The 17,659-nt window shown below is 41.4% G+C and overlaps 1 protein-coding gene across 9 annotated transcripts in view; it reads right to left on the reverse strand.

The window, feature by feature from the left end:
• The window catches only part of myo1b (myosin IB), a 57,126-nt gene that overhangs the window by 23,468 nt on the left and 15,999 nt on the right, over positions 1–17,659 (reverse strand). For all 9 annotated transcript variants that reach the window (XM_022740439.1, XM_022740437.1, XM_022740441.1 and 6 more), the window contains 4 exons: positions 6,661–6,755; positions 3,590–3,694; positions 2,112–2,158; positions 150–213 (listed from right to left, as the gene is read on the reverse strand). In XM_022740439.1, coding sequence (XP_022596160.1) covers positions 150–213; positions 2,112–2,158; positions 3,590–3,694; positions 6,661–6,755 — 311 coding nt within the window. The remainder of the gene's footprint in view (positions 1–149; positions 214–2,111; positions 2,159–3,589; positions 3,695–6,660; positions 6,756–17,659) is intronic.

Below are 17,659 nucleotides of genomic sequence, written 5' to 3' on the forward strand. Positions count from 1 at the left end.
TGATGACTGATATGTCAAGAGGAAGAACAAATTTGAATAATATGATAAAAAGTAAGCAGGAATTATAGTGCGTGCCATAATCCTGCAGGAACATTTACATTTTTTTTTAAATTTTATTTTAAGGACATTTTCATTTCAACGCTACTCACAGTTGCTGATGACTCCACCCAGGGGATCTCCTTTGAAGTCAAACTCAATGTCCATGTACTTCCCCTGTGGATCAGAGCACGGACGTTAACTACTGAACTCATACTGTAGATAACGATGATATATACTCTCCCTTGCTGCCACTGTCTTTGCTTTGAAAATGCTTCAGGAGCCAGCTTACAGTATACCTATGCAGAGATCATTACAGTGAATTGGGTCTCAAACCCAGCTGAGGAATTCTGTTCAGTTCACAGTGAGGATGTCTGCACACATCCATTCAAGTTACAACTGTTGCCCCAGCTGCCAATCATAAACAGGACTGCTCTGAAATAACTGCCCTCTATGGAGGGAAAGCCCCCACACTGCCAATTCCTTTCTACTGGAGGCCTAAAATAAACCATCTCAGGCCCCATCTCCTCCTTCTGTCTGAAACTTGGAAGTTAAAACAGAGAGTCCTGTGTGTTTGATTTTTTTCCCCTCCTCTGATGTATTAATAGCACGCAGGTCCTCAGAACGGGCTAAGCTCAACTGGAGAGTGGGCTCCAGCTAGACTCAATAAGCCTGCTGCACTCAGCAAAATGAGGTGACACTTTGATTCATAGTTTTCTGATAAACTGGTGGAGCACTGATGAACTAGTGGGGAGGCCTGAGGTCCTTGTCTGGAGGTTTATGCCAAGGTTACCTAAATATAAACAGATCAGGGGCATAATCCTTTATAATACTCCCTGTTACAACTGCAAGTCCAAGCACTAACATGTGTTTGTATGTACCAATGTAGGTAGAATTGAATACAGTTGGAAATCTAAAATTGGGATAGGAAAAGTACATTGGCAGCTAGCCTGCCAGCTGCTACTGGCTGGAATAACCAGTTTCCATTATAGTGTAGAAAAAAGAAAAAAAACACCTTCAGTCTTGTGGCATGACATGATGGATATACTGGAAATTCTTCAGATAAACTGACAAAATTTTTGAGGAATTCTCAGGACAATAAACATTCCTGTTAAAAAAAAAAAAACATAACATGAACACAACTGGTTGTGTGATAAGGTTGATCTGATGTAACGACATGTAATAAGGGCAGAAAGTGAAGCAGCCTGCAGCGGCTTTCAGGCCTCCCTTGAAAATACCGAGCCAGAAAGTGTGAGCATGCTCTCTTGAGAAAACAAAACTAAAACACACCCGTCTCTTTTCATAATGCCACTGCCTGGAAATAACTACTTTTCTGGATTTGCGTCTGTCTATACAAAGAGCAACGTGGACACTGAATCATTCCTGTGATGATATCTCTGTCCTCCATAGAGATTAGCATTGGATTCCTTTCAGCTTCCTCATTTGTAAACCACCGGAGGCCATGAGAGCAAGGTGTCAAATTACAAACAAGTGCATTTTTTTTTTTTTTTACATTGGTAGATGAACTGAAAAAAATATATATATACAGTATATATGTGGAACTGTTTGAAAGTTTGCAAGAGACAAACTGCACTGGGACTTATCCCACCGTTATGTTGCTGATGAACAGGAGTGTAGGTCAAAGGCCTTTTTATATCTGCTGTATGTAAAAAGGCATAGGCCTGCTGTGGCTAAGGCAGTGTGAGGACTGGAACACTGTACAGATCCTCACACTGACAACATGCATCATTTACCAAGGGCATGTGTCTACAGGAAACATCAACCTTGGCATCTTGTGAGCTTCAAACCAGTTTATATGTGTAAACAGATTCAGACTTTTGCCTAAACCACCAAGCCGTTACAAAGGCTGCTGTTACTGCAATGCAGCAGCTGAGTTACAACTCAATTAAAAAAAAGGAGGTGATATAAACAAATGAAAAGAAACATAGAGAGGGACAAAAATCAGAGGGAAAGCCTGAGTGAAATCATCCAAACGGTGCATATTAATCAGCAGATTAAGCAGCTAATCAAATCAAATAACAGTAGCATTTATTAGTTCTGGAGAGGATACTTACAAATCTGGATGAATTATCATTCCTCACTGTTTTGGCATTTCCAAAGGCTGAAAAAGGAGGAACATCATGAGCAACACATTGCAAACAATGCATCATTTATGCTAATCCATCTAGCATAGTTTAGTCAATACATTAAACTCAGACCAAAGCCTGTCTACAAATATTCCAAACCTTATTGATGATCCTTAACATTGTACCCTCTCTCCAGCTAGCTGTCAATCATATAGGGGCTGGATGTCAAAGCCATTTGTACTGATGAAGCCCCATAATTCTGTATGGATTAAGCAAAGCAGCAGGGCTTTCCAGGCTTAGGAAGAGGCTAAACCTTGCTGTCACGCCACATTCAAATCAAAGTGCTTCAATATGTGCCCATGCTTATAGATAAACAATAAACAAACGTGGTGTTCAAACACAGTGTTGTGGGGTATGAATTTTTGTGCGTGAGAACGGAACTCACGAGCACGTGTGCATATGTACAGTGGGCCTAGTGTTATGTGCATAAGAGAGCCTTTTAGAAGAGTATTATCCAATCTTGGGCACATTTGCTTCTAACCACATTTCTACATTAAAGTGCTATTAATGTGTCATGCATCACAGCGCTATTAGCCTGACTGCTTAATTGCTGATAACAGCTGATTAATATGTGTTTAAGTCTATGGTTAATGTGATGTGTGGGCTGTTGGTCTGGCACCATGGCAGCTGGAGGGCAAGAAGACAGAGAGCAAGAGAGCAAGAGAGAGATAAAACGCAAAAGGCAAAGAGGAATCAGAGCAAGGAATGAAAAGAAATGGAGGGTGACAAAGAATGAAACCAATAAAGATTGTGAAAGTAAGCAAAGCAGAGAGTCACAGAGAGCACACATGACACAGACATTGTATGAAGCAGGATAACGGTGCTCCCCTCTCCCTCCCTTTTAACATTAGGGCAGTTAGATCGGCAGGAGTTAAACTCTTGCAGATGTGCAGGGGTTTCCACATTGGCGCAACCCGGGCATACAACTTCATCACTCATGGGCATTTCCTGTCCACTGCCCCCAATTAAAATACAGCTGTTCCTGTGCCAGCAGTGAAATGTGGGAATGAGACAGTGTGTGTGTGTGTGTGTGTGGTGTACAAGGAGTTAGTGTTACAAAGTATTTAGGATTCCTAAAGTTTTTTTCCTGATCAGTTCCTTGTCTGTGACACTGACTATGTGCTATATCTAAAAATTTTGTTTCACAGTGCCGTGCATAATTGTGTTGGAGAGCTAATTAGCTGGAGTTTCAAAGTGATTGAATGTATTTTTCTGGTCATTGTGTCTTCACAAACCAAGCAAAAATATCAAAGATTACCACAAAACTGAAAAAAGGAAGCTGCTTTTCTCAGCTGCCTTTTGAAGATCCTTTGAAATGGAACAGATTCAGTCTCCAAGTGTGAACTTCAGACGATGCAGCCCCTGAATTGAGGTGCAGCCTTAGTGTTGCAGGGCGCTTCACTCACCCTCCAGCACGGGATTGGACTGCAGCAGCTGTTCCTTGACCTTATTCACCTCCTGGCCCTTCCCACACACCGCTGCCACATATGACATCACCAGCTTACTGGCCTCTGGAACACACACACACACATACACACAGACATAAATATTAGGTCAAAGCCTTTTGCTAGACATGACTGAGGAGCAAGTGCGACATGCCCACTCATTTCACCATACCCCATAAAATCCCCCTTACATCATCCCCCCTGACACCCATCAGTACAGGGTGTGATCATTCATAAGTCTGGGGTACAGAGCAGAGGAGGAGGCCCCATTATAGAGAAACACTTTTGTTTAATTTGATGATGACCATTATTGCATCATCTTATCATCATTCAAGCTACTGACTTCACTGGGAACTAAGGGGACGAGCTAGAGAAAGGTTATTTGGATCTACAGAGATGATCTTCGTTTATCCACTTCTCATGTCACAAGCTGATCTGGGGCGCCCTGAGACAGAGAGAGAGTGAAGCACGTTCCCAAAAATAATTTTCTGCATGAGGAACGTGACACGGGCTCAAAAGGCATTTTGCACTGTCTGGAACAAGTGACATCCTTGTCGGATGACTGCTGGCATCGGAATCATCCCTCCTGTCCAGTGAAATGACAGTGACCCAGAACTGATGATGTGTTTGGTGTGCCAAGTGATGATAGAAAAGAGCTTGACAGTAGTTGCTGGTGCAGACTGCTGATGAGCCTGGCATTAAAAAAAAAAAAAACCCCTCCAGACATGCTCATACATTCCGCTAAGGGGGAAGGGGGGAAAAAAAAAAAAAAAAAAAAGAGAGAGATCAAGAGTCACTCCTTTGCTGAGTAACAAGGTAGAAACTGCTTCATCTTCACATTATCTCCCGGCAAAGAAAAATAAACTTCCTCAGTCATCTCTCACAATAAAACTATGTTGTGTCTCCTGTATGCTACGCTGGCATCTGATAATGTTTTGTCACAGCTCCTTCCTACAGAATTCACAGCTATACAGAGGCACGAGAAAACCCACAGCCAGACAGGAGTGTCAATGACCCATATTGATGGGGAAGGCACGTTTTTGATGGCCTTATTCCACTACAAAGCTTCGGGGCCGATGAGATTATTGAAATCCTAATTTATCTCCTACACTTGGCTGAACAGCTTCTTGGAGTGAGGTTGTTTATTATCCGCGAGAGGTAGAGAACACTCAAATAAAGGCAAGCCCATCATGCATAACATGATCTTTCACACTGTCCTGAGTGTTTCATTGCTTTGTCCCAGGCCTATTTCATTATTAGTATTATCATTATTAATAATAACTGACAGTCTCACGTAGTGCTGACTGTGGCTTTTGTTAAAATGATTGTGTGGCTTCATGGCTCTGGATGAAGTGCTACAGGTTGAAGTTCTGTTACTGAATCTGAGCTGCAGCCAGAGATCAACGTACCAATAGTCCAAAACCACTGACAGCTTGAAAACAGAGTCACATTATCAATGCAGGCGATGGATAAAGGGATCAGTGCTGTAACACATCTCTGTTACTCATGAGACGATGGTACTTTCAAATAAAAGTTAAAGGGGGAAAGCCACATAACTCGTAACTCGGATGGAATATTTTCATTGGCTTCAGTAGTAATGATAGTTCAACATTTTGTTCCGTCATTTCTTCATATAATCATATTAAAGATATCATGGATCAGTTCTGATGTCTACATGACTCATAACTAAGACTTTACCACTATCAAAACATAACTACCTGAACATTTGAGAACATGCGTTTCTTGGAAATGACATGATTTTGGTTGAGTAAAACTCTGAGCAGGACAAGCATAAGTTTGAACTTTTAGTAAATATTCCAACACAGCGATAATGCTGATAATACAGTTACTGGTGATATAAATTATTTTTCCCATTTCGCCTACCCTCTCATTAAAACCACATGGAGAGTTTTAACTTGAACCAAATGGAGACTGTGATTACAAATCACTCCCACACTCCAGTCAAACACATGCAAGTCAAATGTGGCAGATTACATTTTGCTGAGTTTGAAGTTGACAGCGAAATCCCCACCAACATTAAGCCTTGGCCCTAGTGCCGCTGGGAAAAATAAAGTAAAGGGAACAATTAAATCAAGAAGATTTACAGTTCTGAGTATGAATGTATATCTGTGTCTCTGCTGTACAGGGAGATATTTTATGAGCAGAGTGGGACTACTTCTCCCAAGTTTGTGCTCTGCCAACTCAATATGGCTTTTACCTGTGATACAGCACTGCCAATAGAGACCAGGAAATTCCACTCCTCTTGGATTTTTGTAAGGTATGTGAAATTGCTCCAGAACATGGCCAAACTATTATAAATAGTATAAACAGAAATAAAAAAGGCCCATGGGCGTAAACACAGCTGCTTCAAACATTGGCTCCATTTAATATTTCTAGTCCCAACACTCGCCCCACAATTTTCGAAGTTTCCCTGCGGATAAGTGCGGATGTTGACTGTAAGCAGGGAGTGTCATCAAACCAGGACACCATCTGTCTGCTACTGGTCTGCTTTGATTTGTCTACCTCTATCATTTTACATGCACTTCATGCACAGGTCATCACAGTGTCTGTCACGTTTCATGTACCACCATGATGTTCTCAAAACAAAACTGCCAACAAGCTGCCTTTTAAAAAAAGGTACATCTGATATAAATCTGCACTGTGGCTTTATACATAACAATGCTTATCTTACAGTGGCCTTTAGAAATATGTTTTGACTACACTTTGAACAAAGTACAACAAACAACAAGAGCTGAGCAGCCAAAACGGTTCATTTCAACCCTCTGGGGACCTGCTGGTTAAATACTGAGTGACTTTTTCATTAAGACACTGTTCTTGATTATTAAAATGTTTTTTTTTTTCTCCCCCCTTGGCTTTTGATAAATGAAGAACTTTTCATGTTCATGCTTGAAACAGATGGGATTCTGATACGAATAGTGCTAATATAAATGTTTGTACCCACGTACGAATGTGGATAACTGTGTGTGTGAAGCAGGGCGATGCTGGGCTGGAGTGGAAACGGCCTGACTTACCGGTTTTCCCAGCCCCGCTCTCCCCTGTGATGAGAATGCACTGGTCCTTGTCCTGGTCCCTCAGTGAACGGTAGGCCTCATCTGCCAAAGCATAGCTGGAAGACAACAGACACAAAAGGCGTGAGCGCTCACATCACAATCACTTGGCCCACAGCTTGCATAATACACTTCAGGCATTTTTCCAGGATATTTTAGGGGACTGGGGTAAAATAAGTTCAGAGAAATGGTATACTTTTGTGTCAGGCTACATGGCATCCACCCTAATCAACAGCATGTGGCTTCATTGGAAATTAGGCCGCATCTGTAGGACAGCCACAGGACTGGAGTGATTTAGCTTTATTTAGCAACACTGGCTGGTTCGTGTTTGGGATTTGGCTTCAGTAGTTGACCATTTCCTGCTCCTGCTTCTTAAACTTAACTACTGCACTAATGTTGCTCTTTAAATACAAAAAAGCAGTTATATGCTTTGAAGCCAATGGTTGCACATGTAAACTAATTGTTTTAACTATCCCATAATCCCTTTCAGGATTTTTTTTTTTTTTTTTTTGTTTTCGTTATGGGAAAAACATTTAATTGGAAATTAAATCTAGTGTAATCATACCCTGGCAGCTGTGTGAATAATGCAATTAGTCAATGACAATGTAAAAAAAAAAAAATAAAAACCCTCAGTGGATTAGTGAATGATAAAAGAAGAGTGCCTATTATAAAATGAAGCCTATTGTCACACATTCCAGGACAGTACTACAATGGGAAAAGTGGGACTGATTATTGCAGTTTCACCCCCTCTGAATTCCAGAACAATATATTATTTGTTCTCTTTATGCACACAATCCCTTTGCGATGGTTTGAAAGTAGGGTGTGGATGGAGTGAGGGCCATATCACAATGACAACTTTTTATCTCGTGTGGCACACTCATCTATAATTTCGATGTGATATGCCCTCAAAAGAAGAAACACCAAAGGGTGAGGCTGCAGCAAAAGCTTTTTACAGCTTCTCTTTGGCAAGCAAACAGTCATGTATGGTGCTGCAGGAACGTGTTCCAACTTTCTCCTCCAGTAGGACACGAGACTGCAAATTAGCTTGCTAGGTCTCCCGTCCCCCCGTACTTTGGCTTTCATTACTCTGGAATTTTTTCCAAAGCCACGTCTGGTAATAGCTGTGATTGTGGGGGGAAATGTTGCATGTAGCCTCTCTCTTCTTGCCTTAAGACACACTCAAAACATATTTGCTGTTCAGAGGTTCGGTGAGTTAGTTTGAGATAAGGTACGGTGGATATGGAATATAGCCTGAGGTAACTTTGGAGGAATGCATCAAAATAGTCTCTCTCCAGAGTCCCCCAGGTCTCAGTAATATCATTAATCAAGTATTTCTATGCACTAAGTGGAGTGGACATGAATGCAGGAAGGAATGTCTGACATCCACAGACGCTGGCTCCACCAATGGGCTCTGTAGCTTGGTCTGGACAGAGATATCCAACTCATGGTTGGTGAGGTTTCATTTACTTGAAAGGGGAAAAGTTGTTGTCAGATTCAAGCACATCAAAATATAGTGCAACAGCAAGCAGCAGGCTATAAAACCGGTGAGACAGGTTTCAAAGTGACTTCTAAGGGAGATGTTTAGAGTCAGTATGCTTAAAGTTTTATGCGGGTTCATTCTGTAAATTTCTTTATCATTGAATCCAACTTCCATAAATACACCAAGACACAGAAAATGAGCCTAATGTCTAAAAATATCTAAATCTAATTTCGGGTACAGCAACAAATGAATTAGTGGAGTCAGTGTGGCGAGGACCAGAAGTGGGAGCATGTAATCACAAGCTGAACTAACACTGACCTCCAATTTGAAAAGAAGCTGATTGCTTGTAAGAAGTCATGACAGAGAGAGGGCAGAGATGGACAGCCAGATGAATGCATTCCAGGCCACAATACAAAGTTAGAGCTCAGGCGGGCTAATGGAGCTTAGGGTTCTGCACCATCACACATCGTTTTGGACCAGAGCCCATGCAGCCCCACCATCAGCACTCTCCCTCGTCAGCCCCCAGTGTGAGCCCTCCACCAACAAACCCTGAAGTGAAGGGGGACACTAATGCTTCAATTCACTCTGTAAAAGTTCCTCTGAGTCGAGCTGGTTTAGACATTTAGAGTTTTTTTATCATATCATATCAGTAAAACAAATCAGTAATACAAATGTGTACTGCATGTAAATTACATGATGTTTCAAACTGATCTACAATAGCCAAAAAAGTACACAATGCCCCCGTAAGTTGCAGGAGTGAGGACTGCTAACCAATGTTAAAGTGGATGTTAACAATGAGGTTTCAAAATGTAAAAATAAATAAATAAAATAAATCTCTTTGCAAATGTTTATAAGGACAGAAATGCATTCAACATGTTTATTGGGCCTCAGGGAAACACAAACTGAGTTCTGCTGAGGAGCACAAAATGTAAAAATAGTCTTTATTAAAGAAACTTTACAAGAAACGTTTAATGTAAAAATTTTGGTGCACTTAGTTGTGCCAAACATTTGTTTTCCTCTGTTTAACCATGCACAAGCTTCTCACTCATTCTCCACCCTCAAAATCTGAGATCACCACCCAGCCCTCACCCTCTCCTGTACACCACTTTTGTACAGATGAGACTTGCACACAGGACATTACGTCACTGCTGAAAAGGGCAGCACAGCGCAGCAGATGTCTGCTTTGTGAAAACACTCCTGTTGCCTGACCTGATCCTGACAATGAGCAAACACCCCCCCCCCCCCCCCCCCAGAGGAGGCCGACATGGGGATTGTACCAGGAGAAGGCAAGGGGTGGAAAATAGGAGTGGGAGGTCCTTTGCCAGGGACTTCTCCCAATGAGACACATACATGCAGAGCGGGTCTTATGAATATGAATAGCCATCACATAATCACTGTATGAATGGAGGTCAGAAAAAGAGGCCACACCCAAAACGGTGCAAGCGCTGATGATATACATATGTTTAAATCTTTAAATTAAAAAGAAGCAGGTCACATACACAAGAGACTGATCTGTATTTTTACTCCGACTGTGGACACATGGATGCAAGAAAAACAAGGCAGAATTAGAAATAACATACACCCCTGTGGCTACAGCATTATGCTATCATTAGGACCATGAAAGCAGTGTGAATACACCGCTTCACAAATGTGGTCAAGTCAAACTCATGAAGAAGCACCAAGGTCACCATCAAAGCCAGAGGAAGCAATGAGTGAGGCACCAACATCCCAAGGGCCTCCCCTGATCAGTGTGTGGCGCTGGGTGTGTGGGGGTTAGGCGGGGATAAGGCCTTGGACCATAAGCGCTGCTTGGCACCTCCCCTTCACATCTGCCTGCAGGCTGTAATTTGGACTTGCACGTGGCAGTGGTGAACACAAAGCCACACTGGCATGAGGTAAACGGTAGAAAATAGTCTAGTCAGTTCTTTTTAGTACCAAACCCCTGGTAACTGGGGCACAGGAGGGGATGATGGGCCGGCCGTGTGTGACCTGAATCTTAAAATGGTGGAGTACTTAGAGGTCAGAGAAATCGCACTTCAAAAGTTGTGATTTGTAGATGGTAATGAAGCTGTAATGTAAGGGCTGGAGCTCAGCCCACCCAGCTACTGACGGATATCAGGCCTCTTGCAAATAAACAACTATAATGCTACATTTGCTACGTTTCAGTCGTGTCTACGTATGCATTGGGGGGCAGTACAGTAGCCTGTGATCTCAGCGTGATCTGGTTCCTCCAAAGGCCACAGGAAATCCTCCTGGCTCTGATGAAGCAGCCAAGGAAGCAAGTCTTTCCTGATGCATTATGACCAGGTGGACGAGTGGGTGGCTGGTGCAAGAAACACACATACACATACACACACACACACACACACAATTACAGTGACACGCATTCAGACATTTTCAAAGATTGATGGCAAACCTGCTGCGACGGGCGGGCAGGGAGCGGATGCAGACATGCACACAAAAAACTTTGGTCCTGACAGATGTGGCCCATCTGTGGACTAGTTATGACAATGTGTTGCAGTAAGAACAGGTGGTAAGGAGACGATCAGCCCACAGTGCAACATTCTAACAAATAAGACACAAGATCATGGTAACAGTCTTAAATTCAAAAGAGCATTCACAGTGTGCTGCTTACAAGGTGCAATAAAGAATAGCTCTAAATCTCTAAATTAAAAGCTCAGAGTGAAGAACTGCTGCCACAAATCTCTAATTTATTCAACACTCACTAGAGGTTGTCTGGAATCTCTGTTAAATTACCCATTGATACTCCCCAACTCATACATCAAACTTTGGGGGGGGTCCAGGGCTTTAATTTACTTTACTGCACAGCAATTTAGTGTTCCCACAGCAGGGGGAAAACACAGGTCCAAGTTGTTTGTCTGATCCTTGGAAAAGCAGGAAATAAGCATGCTGAGTAAGGTAGCAAAACATCCTCAGAGCAGCTCTCAAACAAAGACTCTTCAGAACCTCTTTCAGCAGGTTTGCGTGAATCTGTATGCAACATATTTCCAAAAAATGACTGAATTATTAGGTACTAAAGAAGCTAAAAGGAGTTGACTGAATTGTCTGAGCCATGAGATTTCATACAATGATAAACGACAGACGCCATAGATAAAACCGTACATCCTCGTGCCTGTGGCAACAGGACGTAGAAAAACACACTTGAGGAAAAAAAAAAACAAAACATACATAACTACATGTACACAGCCACAGACAGGCTGATGGAAAGAAAGATTTCTTTTTATAGCTCTGTCAGGTTTGAGGACTTCCTCTCCTCATCCTGCTCTCCATGACTCAGCCTTCCACTGTAGCAGTGTTTCTTGTCACTTCAAACTCAAAGAGGCCTAGCAATGTAAAACGCATCCTCACACTGGAATACAACCAGAGAAGGTTGGTCCACAGAGGCAAAGGAGGCTACTCCTCTATTTTTGAGAGGCAAAAGGGAGATTAACCCTAACCCCTAAATATGAAAAGTACTGGGTTCAAATAAACCATTACCTTATCTCAGTATCATTTAGATTATTTTTCTCTCTTCTTTGGAAAAAATCCTAACTGAAATTCTGAGTCTGTGTGAAGTGGTGGTGGGGGTCTTATATCAATTTAATGTAATTTTATTTCATGCCAATCTGTTATTGGCCAAAACACGTAAAATGATGCTCCAATGGAGGGCATCCTCTCTTACCAATCAGCAACCAGAATACAATACTGACATCATGTTAGTCCAGTGATAATTTCAAAATTTCATCTTCAATTCTCTGCCACTGACTGACTTTTTTTTTTTTTTTTTTTGAGTCACCAGCCACCAGCCATTACAACTGAACTGAAACAAACTGTACTAGACTTGTATGACAATTTCTCCTTGAATGAGAGCTCGGTATTGGTACAAAAACAGTGAAGAACAAAGACCTTCCTCTTTGATTGTAATAACTGATGCCAAAAGAACTTTTGATGTTTTTCATGTTGCTGCAACAGCAGTTTGTGGAGAATTGGTTTTCCATTTAACTCTACTGTAGCAGCACCATAACAGTCTCAGCATTACATCATATATATGTGTGTGTGTGTATATATATATGTTTGTGGATGACCTATGTGAAAAATGGACGAGATCTTATCTTCTATATACATTTTATTTGTTTGTAATAAATGTGTAATCTTTGAGTCTTGCATAGGCATTGCAGTATTCCCTGCACAAACACTCACACACAAAGGCTGCATAGAAAAAAAACTGTTCTGTCTAATTTAGTACAAGCATGTCTTCCAAAAGGCAAAGGCCTCAGGGTGACCACGTGTGACCCACTGAGCCCATTCAACACAACACACTGAGTCACTGTGGGTCTGACTGATAGTGTAATGTCACACCCACATCAGCACCACACTGTTGGGTGACGCCCCCGCCTGCTCCACACCAGAAAAAAAGACGAGGAAGCCTGAGAGTTTTACAGAGGAGGGAATAAAACTGTCAAAATGTTCTTTTCCCAGAGCCAAAACAAACAGCTCGCAATGAAATATTACAGATCAAAGGTAAGAGAGAAATGGCACTGCCTAATAAACTGTGGGTTGATATAACACTTGTAAACTGGTTGAATACAAGCATCATCAACAGTTAACTAAAACAATACATGTAGATCAGATACATGAAAGCTCAAAGTCTCCGGCTTCTTGCAGCCGGGTTAATGCATCAGCAAATTAAAGTATCGCAGAGCATCACGGCAGCATTTTGTGGCAAAGACAAACTAAAGACCTCCTCCAAAAAAGGCTAGGCTTTCATCATAATGAAATATCAGCCTTCAGTGAAAACTCTTGATAATTTTGACCTTGTATATCAACTTTATTTCAAATATATATTATCAAAGATCTAATGGCTGGCAAATTAGATTTCCATTAGCATGTACAGTGTCTCTGTGTAATGCCAGCATGACCCTTAGGGCCCTCTGTCAGACCCTTGGGGAGGTCTGGCAGAGATAAATTTGTCTGCCCATGGCCAAATTTCCACAGCCAACTGAAACCTCCAACCACACAAATCACTTTCAAATCAGTTTGACAGCTTGTTTGATTTCATGTGACCGATCACATGCCTGCCCCTCCATGATTGTAGACCAGCTGCAGAGTGAGAGCAGCACCACAGTAATACAACAGCAGTGCTCCGTCAATTTCTATAAAGGATGACTTCGGCTGCAGTCCTGCTCTGCACAAAAATGGCACCAGCAAAGACCGAGAGGAAGTCCGAGTGTGTTGCTCTTTAAGATCGCACCTAAAAAATAAAATGAAAATACATCTTCTTAAAATTCAAAAATATTAAAAAAAAAAAAAAAAAAAAAGGTCCATGGTGGAACAAACTTTAACACAGCTGATATGAGTCTCATCTATTTGCCTCCCTTTTCTCACAGGTATTTATGCAAGCTGTGGACACAGATAAAATAGCAAATACCCATTGTTCTGATGATGAATAGAAAGTTTACAGTGGTTTTTGGACAAAAGAAAGTCTATAAAATAAAATCTCATGCTCATGGAAGCAAGAAATGACAGTTCAATGTTTAATCAGTCAGGTAGATGTATTATCTCTGAAACAACAGAGGAATGCATAACCGCTCCCTATAAATGATTGCCACTGGGCTCAGTAATTTCAGATACTGATACCAAACACTTTGCACAATATGAAAAATTCAATATACACAAAATGACACAACCACTAAAGTACAAACAGAGCATAAATAAAAATAGTGATTTTTATTTGCTACTAAAACTATAAGCTTGTATTATAATATATACAGCACTGTCACATATGTTCTGTTTCTGGCATTTTGCCTTTTATTCACAGTGTAGGGAGAGGCACCATGGGGAGAGGGAAAGCTCTCCTTCCTAACAAGGGGAAGCCAATTACCAACATACTAAGAAGAAACATTATTAGGTTCGTTAATGACTTTAAATGTAAGTAAATTTTCAAAATGTCCAGAACTTCCTGGAATCCAAAAGCCCTAGGGGAGAAAATAAAGTCGGGTGCTGTGAGCACATAGGTATGAGAGTGTTGCCTCTATGCACAAATGCACCAGGTGATTATAAATTCAATACATTTGCATTTTATTCTTGGGGTGAAGAAGTGGGTGGGAAAAAAAAAAAAAAAGGAACCCACACACACATGCACACGCACACACTTTCCCTGTCATCTCTCTCTAGGTTCACCGAGCTCAACATCACGCCAACACACATGCTGGAGAGGACTCCCTCTACCCACCTGAGTCAAAATGCCATTTCAACAAGTGCCCACTTAAACCTACCTACATAGAGGTTCTGTGCTGCAGCTTGTCTAGGCCTCCTTGAAAGCAGTCCATTTTATATAATACCAAAACAGTGTACACATGACATGAGCTTGTTAGCAGATAACTTCAGCTGTGATGGATAACAGAAAAAAATGGAAGGAAGGCATTGATCAATAAAGATGTGATGAGTACTGTTTTACAGAAATGTCTGGCCGTGGTTCATATCTTTTAATGACAGTAGGAAACAGTGACACCAAAGAAGACTTTCTTACATCATCCATATATCTATTTTCAAATGGGGGGGGGACTCATTCATCCACAACAATTGTAGCCAGGTGAAGTATTTTGGCTGTTGAATCCAGCATTTTGAAAGTAAGATCAATACAAGGTTAAGGGCCAAATATATTTTGGTGCACTGCCCAAATAAATCCTATATTATAGGAAATTTACCACGTTTGCTTACTACCTTTCAATCAGTGTTCCAGCTCACAACACTGGAAAGGCAAACACAGGTGTGATGCCATGATGCAGCAAACGGCTCCAAAGTCCATCCTACCCACAGATGTAGATGTAGAAGTCTGGTCTTTTATCTTAAGCCAACATCCTGCATGTAAAGCAGCGTCCTTTTCTTATGTCTACAGATCACATTCAAAATGAAGCCATCATTTGTGTTGCACCGTATAGCTTCAATTCAAGATTGGCAGCAATTTCAGAGGCCAATGGCAATACCAACGCTAGGAATTTGACAAACATGAATGGGTAACAAATTCAAAGCTACATACAGGACTAATGAAGAAAAAAACACTTTCTCAGTTTGCCACAATCTGACATCATGCTGAGAGGCATCATAATATGCACACAGTCATACTGCATAGAGGGAATGTCTCCAGTGTGATGCTTGTGAGGCAGGCACACAGTACTATCAGCCTACCCCCACGTGTGATCTCTGCTCCTCGTCAGTGCCTTCGACACGCAGGGCACAGACCTTTCCCTGGAAACTGCAGTTACAGCAATGAATGGTTTATTGTAATCAGTTCTTTGTGTTCTTAGCCAAAGGTGCGTAAACTACAGTTTCTTCATCTTGTGTTTATTACGGGTTAGACCAACCCAGGATCGTAAAGCCACATCCTCAGAAAGCATGCTATCATTTGACATTGCAAGAAAAAGCAGAAGATATTCCTGGATGTCAAAACTCCGTAACAAAGCACATTTTGCAGTCAAGCTGTCATAACCGTGCGCATGACAGCTGAAAGCCCAGACACATGCCTTGCATGGGGCCTCTTTGCTCCATTAGCCAGTCGTGATGCCCCCCTGTAACCAATGCTCTAGTGGCGCTAGGTATTGAGCGCTGAGAGCATTGGGGGTCTCAATACCTCATTAAACATTGGGGAATATGATCTTACCCTAGAGACATGGGGCTAGCCTCCTGTCCACACACGCATGCACACACACACACTTCTCTCAATCAGTGTCTGGCTTAGGCAGCAAGGGACATACAAAAGACGACACCAGGCCATCTGCAGTGCTGCTGTGCATGGAAAAAAGGTCTCTGATTAGTTCATCTCTAATGCTCAGTGTGTGTGTGTGAAAGGGAAGAAAACACCTGCCAGTTAATTATGGAGGTGCCTCATCTGGGCAAAGAGCATTTTGCTAAATTGGGCGGCAGAGGAAATGATGGACAGATGAGATGGCAGGTCTGTGGTAACATGAATAAACTCTCCAGCTGGGTTTACATTCAGGTAGTTTTTTTTTTTTTTTTAATAGGACAAAAGGAAAAAGCAAAAACAAATCACATTTCTCAAAATATTTCAATATTGCAAAGTTGTTGGGCTGTCCTGATTAATGGTAGAATAATTTCCTGCCATGATTTAAAAATAGCTAGAATAATAGATCCGTCACAATCTGCAGAAGTCTGATTACATTGCCGTCTGTATTTATAACCAAGTTTGCTGTCATGGTGGTGGTTTCCCATTGGATGATGAAAATGTACCTGAATCACCTATGCATGTTGTGACATTGGCAAGTCTAGGTAAAATTCACTTGACAACATGGAAACATGCTGAGTGACTTTTTCTAAATTGGTTGATTTGTTGCATTGTACTGGTCTCTGACCTGAGCATGAGCCACTGGTTAACAGCAATAACACTAATTAAAATGGAATTTAACAGGCAATTAGTCTACTAACAACTTTACAGATAGGGGACCAGCTGCAGTTCTTCTTACACACACACACACACACACACGTCTGGGAAGTACAAGAGCAGGTGTAAAATACATGAGCACCTGCATACATTCATTACTCATGCAAGAGATACAAAAGCAATACCACACATACACAAGGTATCTAAAACATCCTTGGATAACACACACACACACACACACACACACACACACACACACACACACACACACTCTCCCTGTCCTTTAATAAATAACCTAAAATCACAAGCATCTTTCATGTGAACAGACTGTCCACAACATCAAGCTAGACAATGACTGATCTTTCATACGCAGACAGTGCTATGTGTTCTGTAGACACAGGGCCAGTGACTGTTTTAGGGAGAGCATCAGCTGACATTTTGTCACTGTGTGCATGGCTTTTCACAGTGGGACTGACTATATAAGCACATTGTTCTGTCAGACAGACAGAAAAAACTGATTTGTGACATTCTCACACAATATTGTGACACGGTTGTGTACAAATCTTAAACTTGAAAGTCCAAATGGGTGCTGCTGATCTCGAACATGGCAGTGTTACTTCCACTGTGTGTGTGTGTGTGTGTGTGTGTGTGTGTACACAGAGGTGTGAAAGGGAGTTTAAGGGTTGAGCAGTTATCTGTGGCTTGTTATTTGTTCTCTGCAGTGGCAGTAAGGTGAGAAATTCAGTCAAGCTAGTAGCTTCATGCTAATTTCGTCCATCAAGCTTTCTGTCCAACTTCCAACAGCATACAACACCATGGATTCAAATCTTTTTAAAAAGTTTCATATGGAAAACATATTTTTTCAGCCAATCATACAATTTTAGTTCAGTTCAAGACAGTGACTGTCAAGCTTTTAAAATTTTAAAATATGTGAAATGATCAAGATCTTGCATTACTTTGCAGCCCTAAATCAGAAAAATACTATACTTTGATGAATGTTGATGCCTTCAGTCGCCAACCACTTTAACATAACACAGGGTGTATGTTTTTGCCACACAAAAATAGGTCAATGCGACTTCACGCAC

Source organism: Seriola dumerili, unplaced genomic scaffold (genome assembly GCF_002260705.1).
Source record: "Seriola dumerili isolate Sdu_G_001 unplaced genomic scaffold, Sdu_1.0 BDQW01000052.1, whole genome shotgun sequence".
In the NCBI taxonomy this organism is placed as follows: Eukaryota; Metazoa; Chordata; class Actinopteri; order Carangiformes; family Carangidae; genus Seriola; species Seriola dumerili.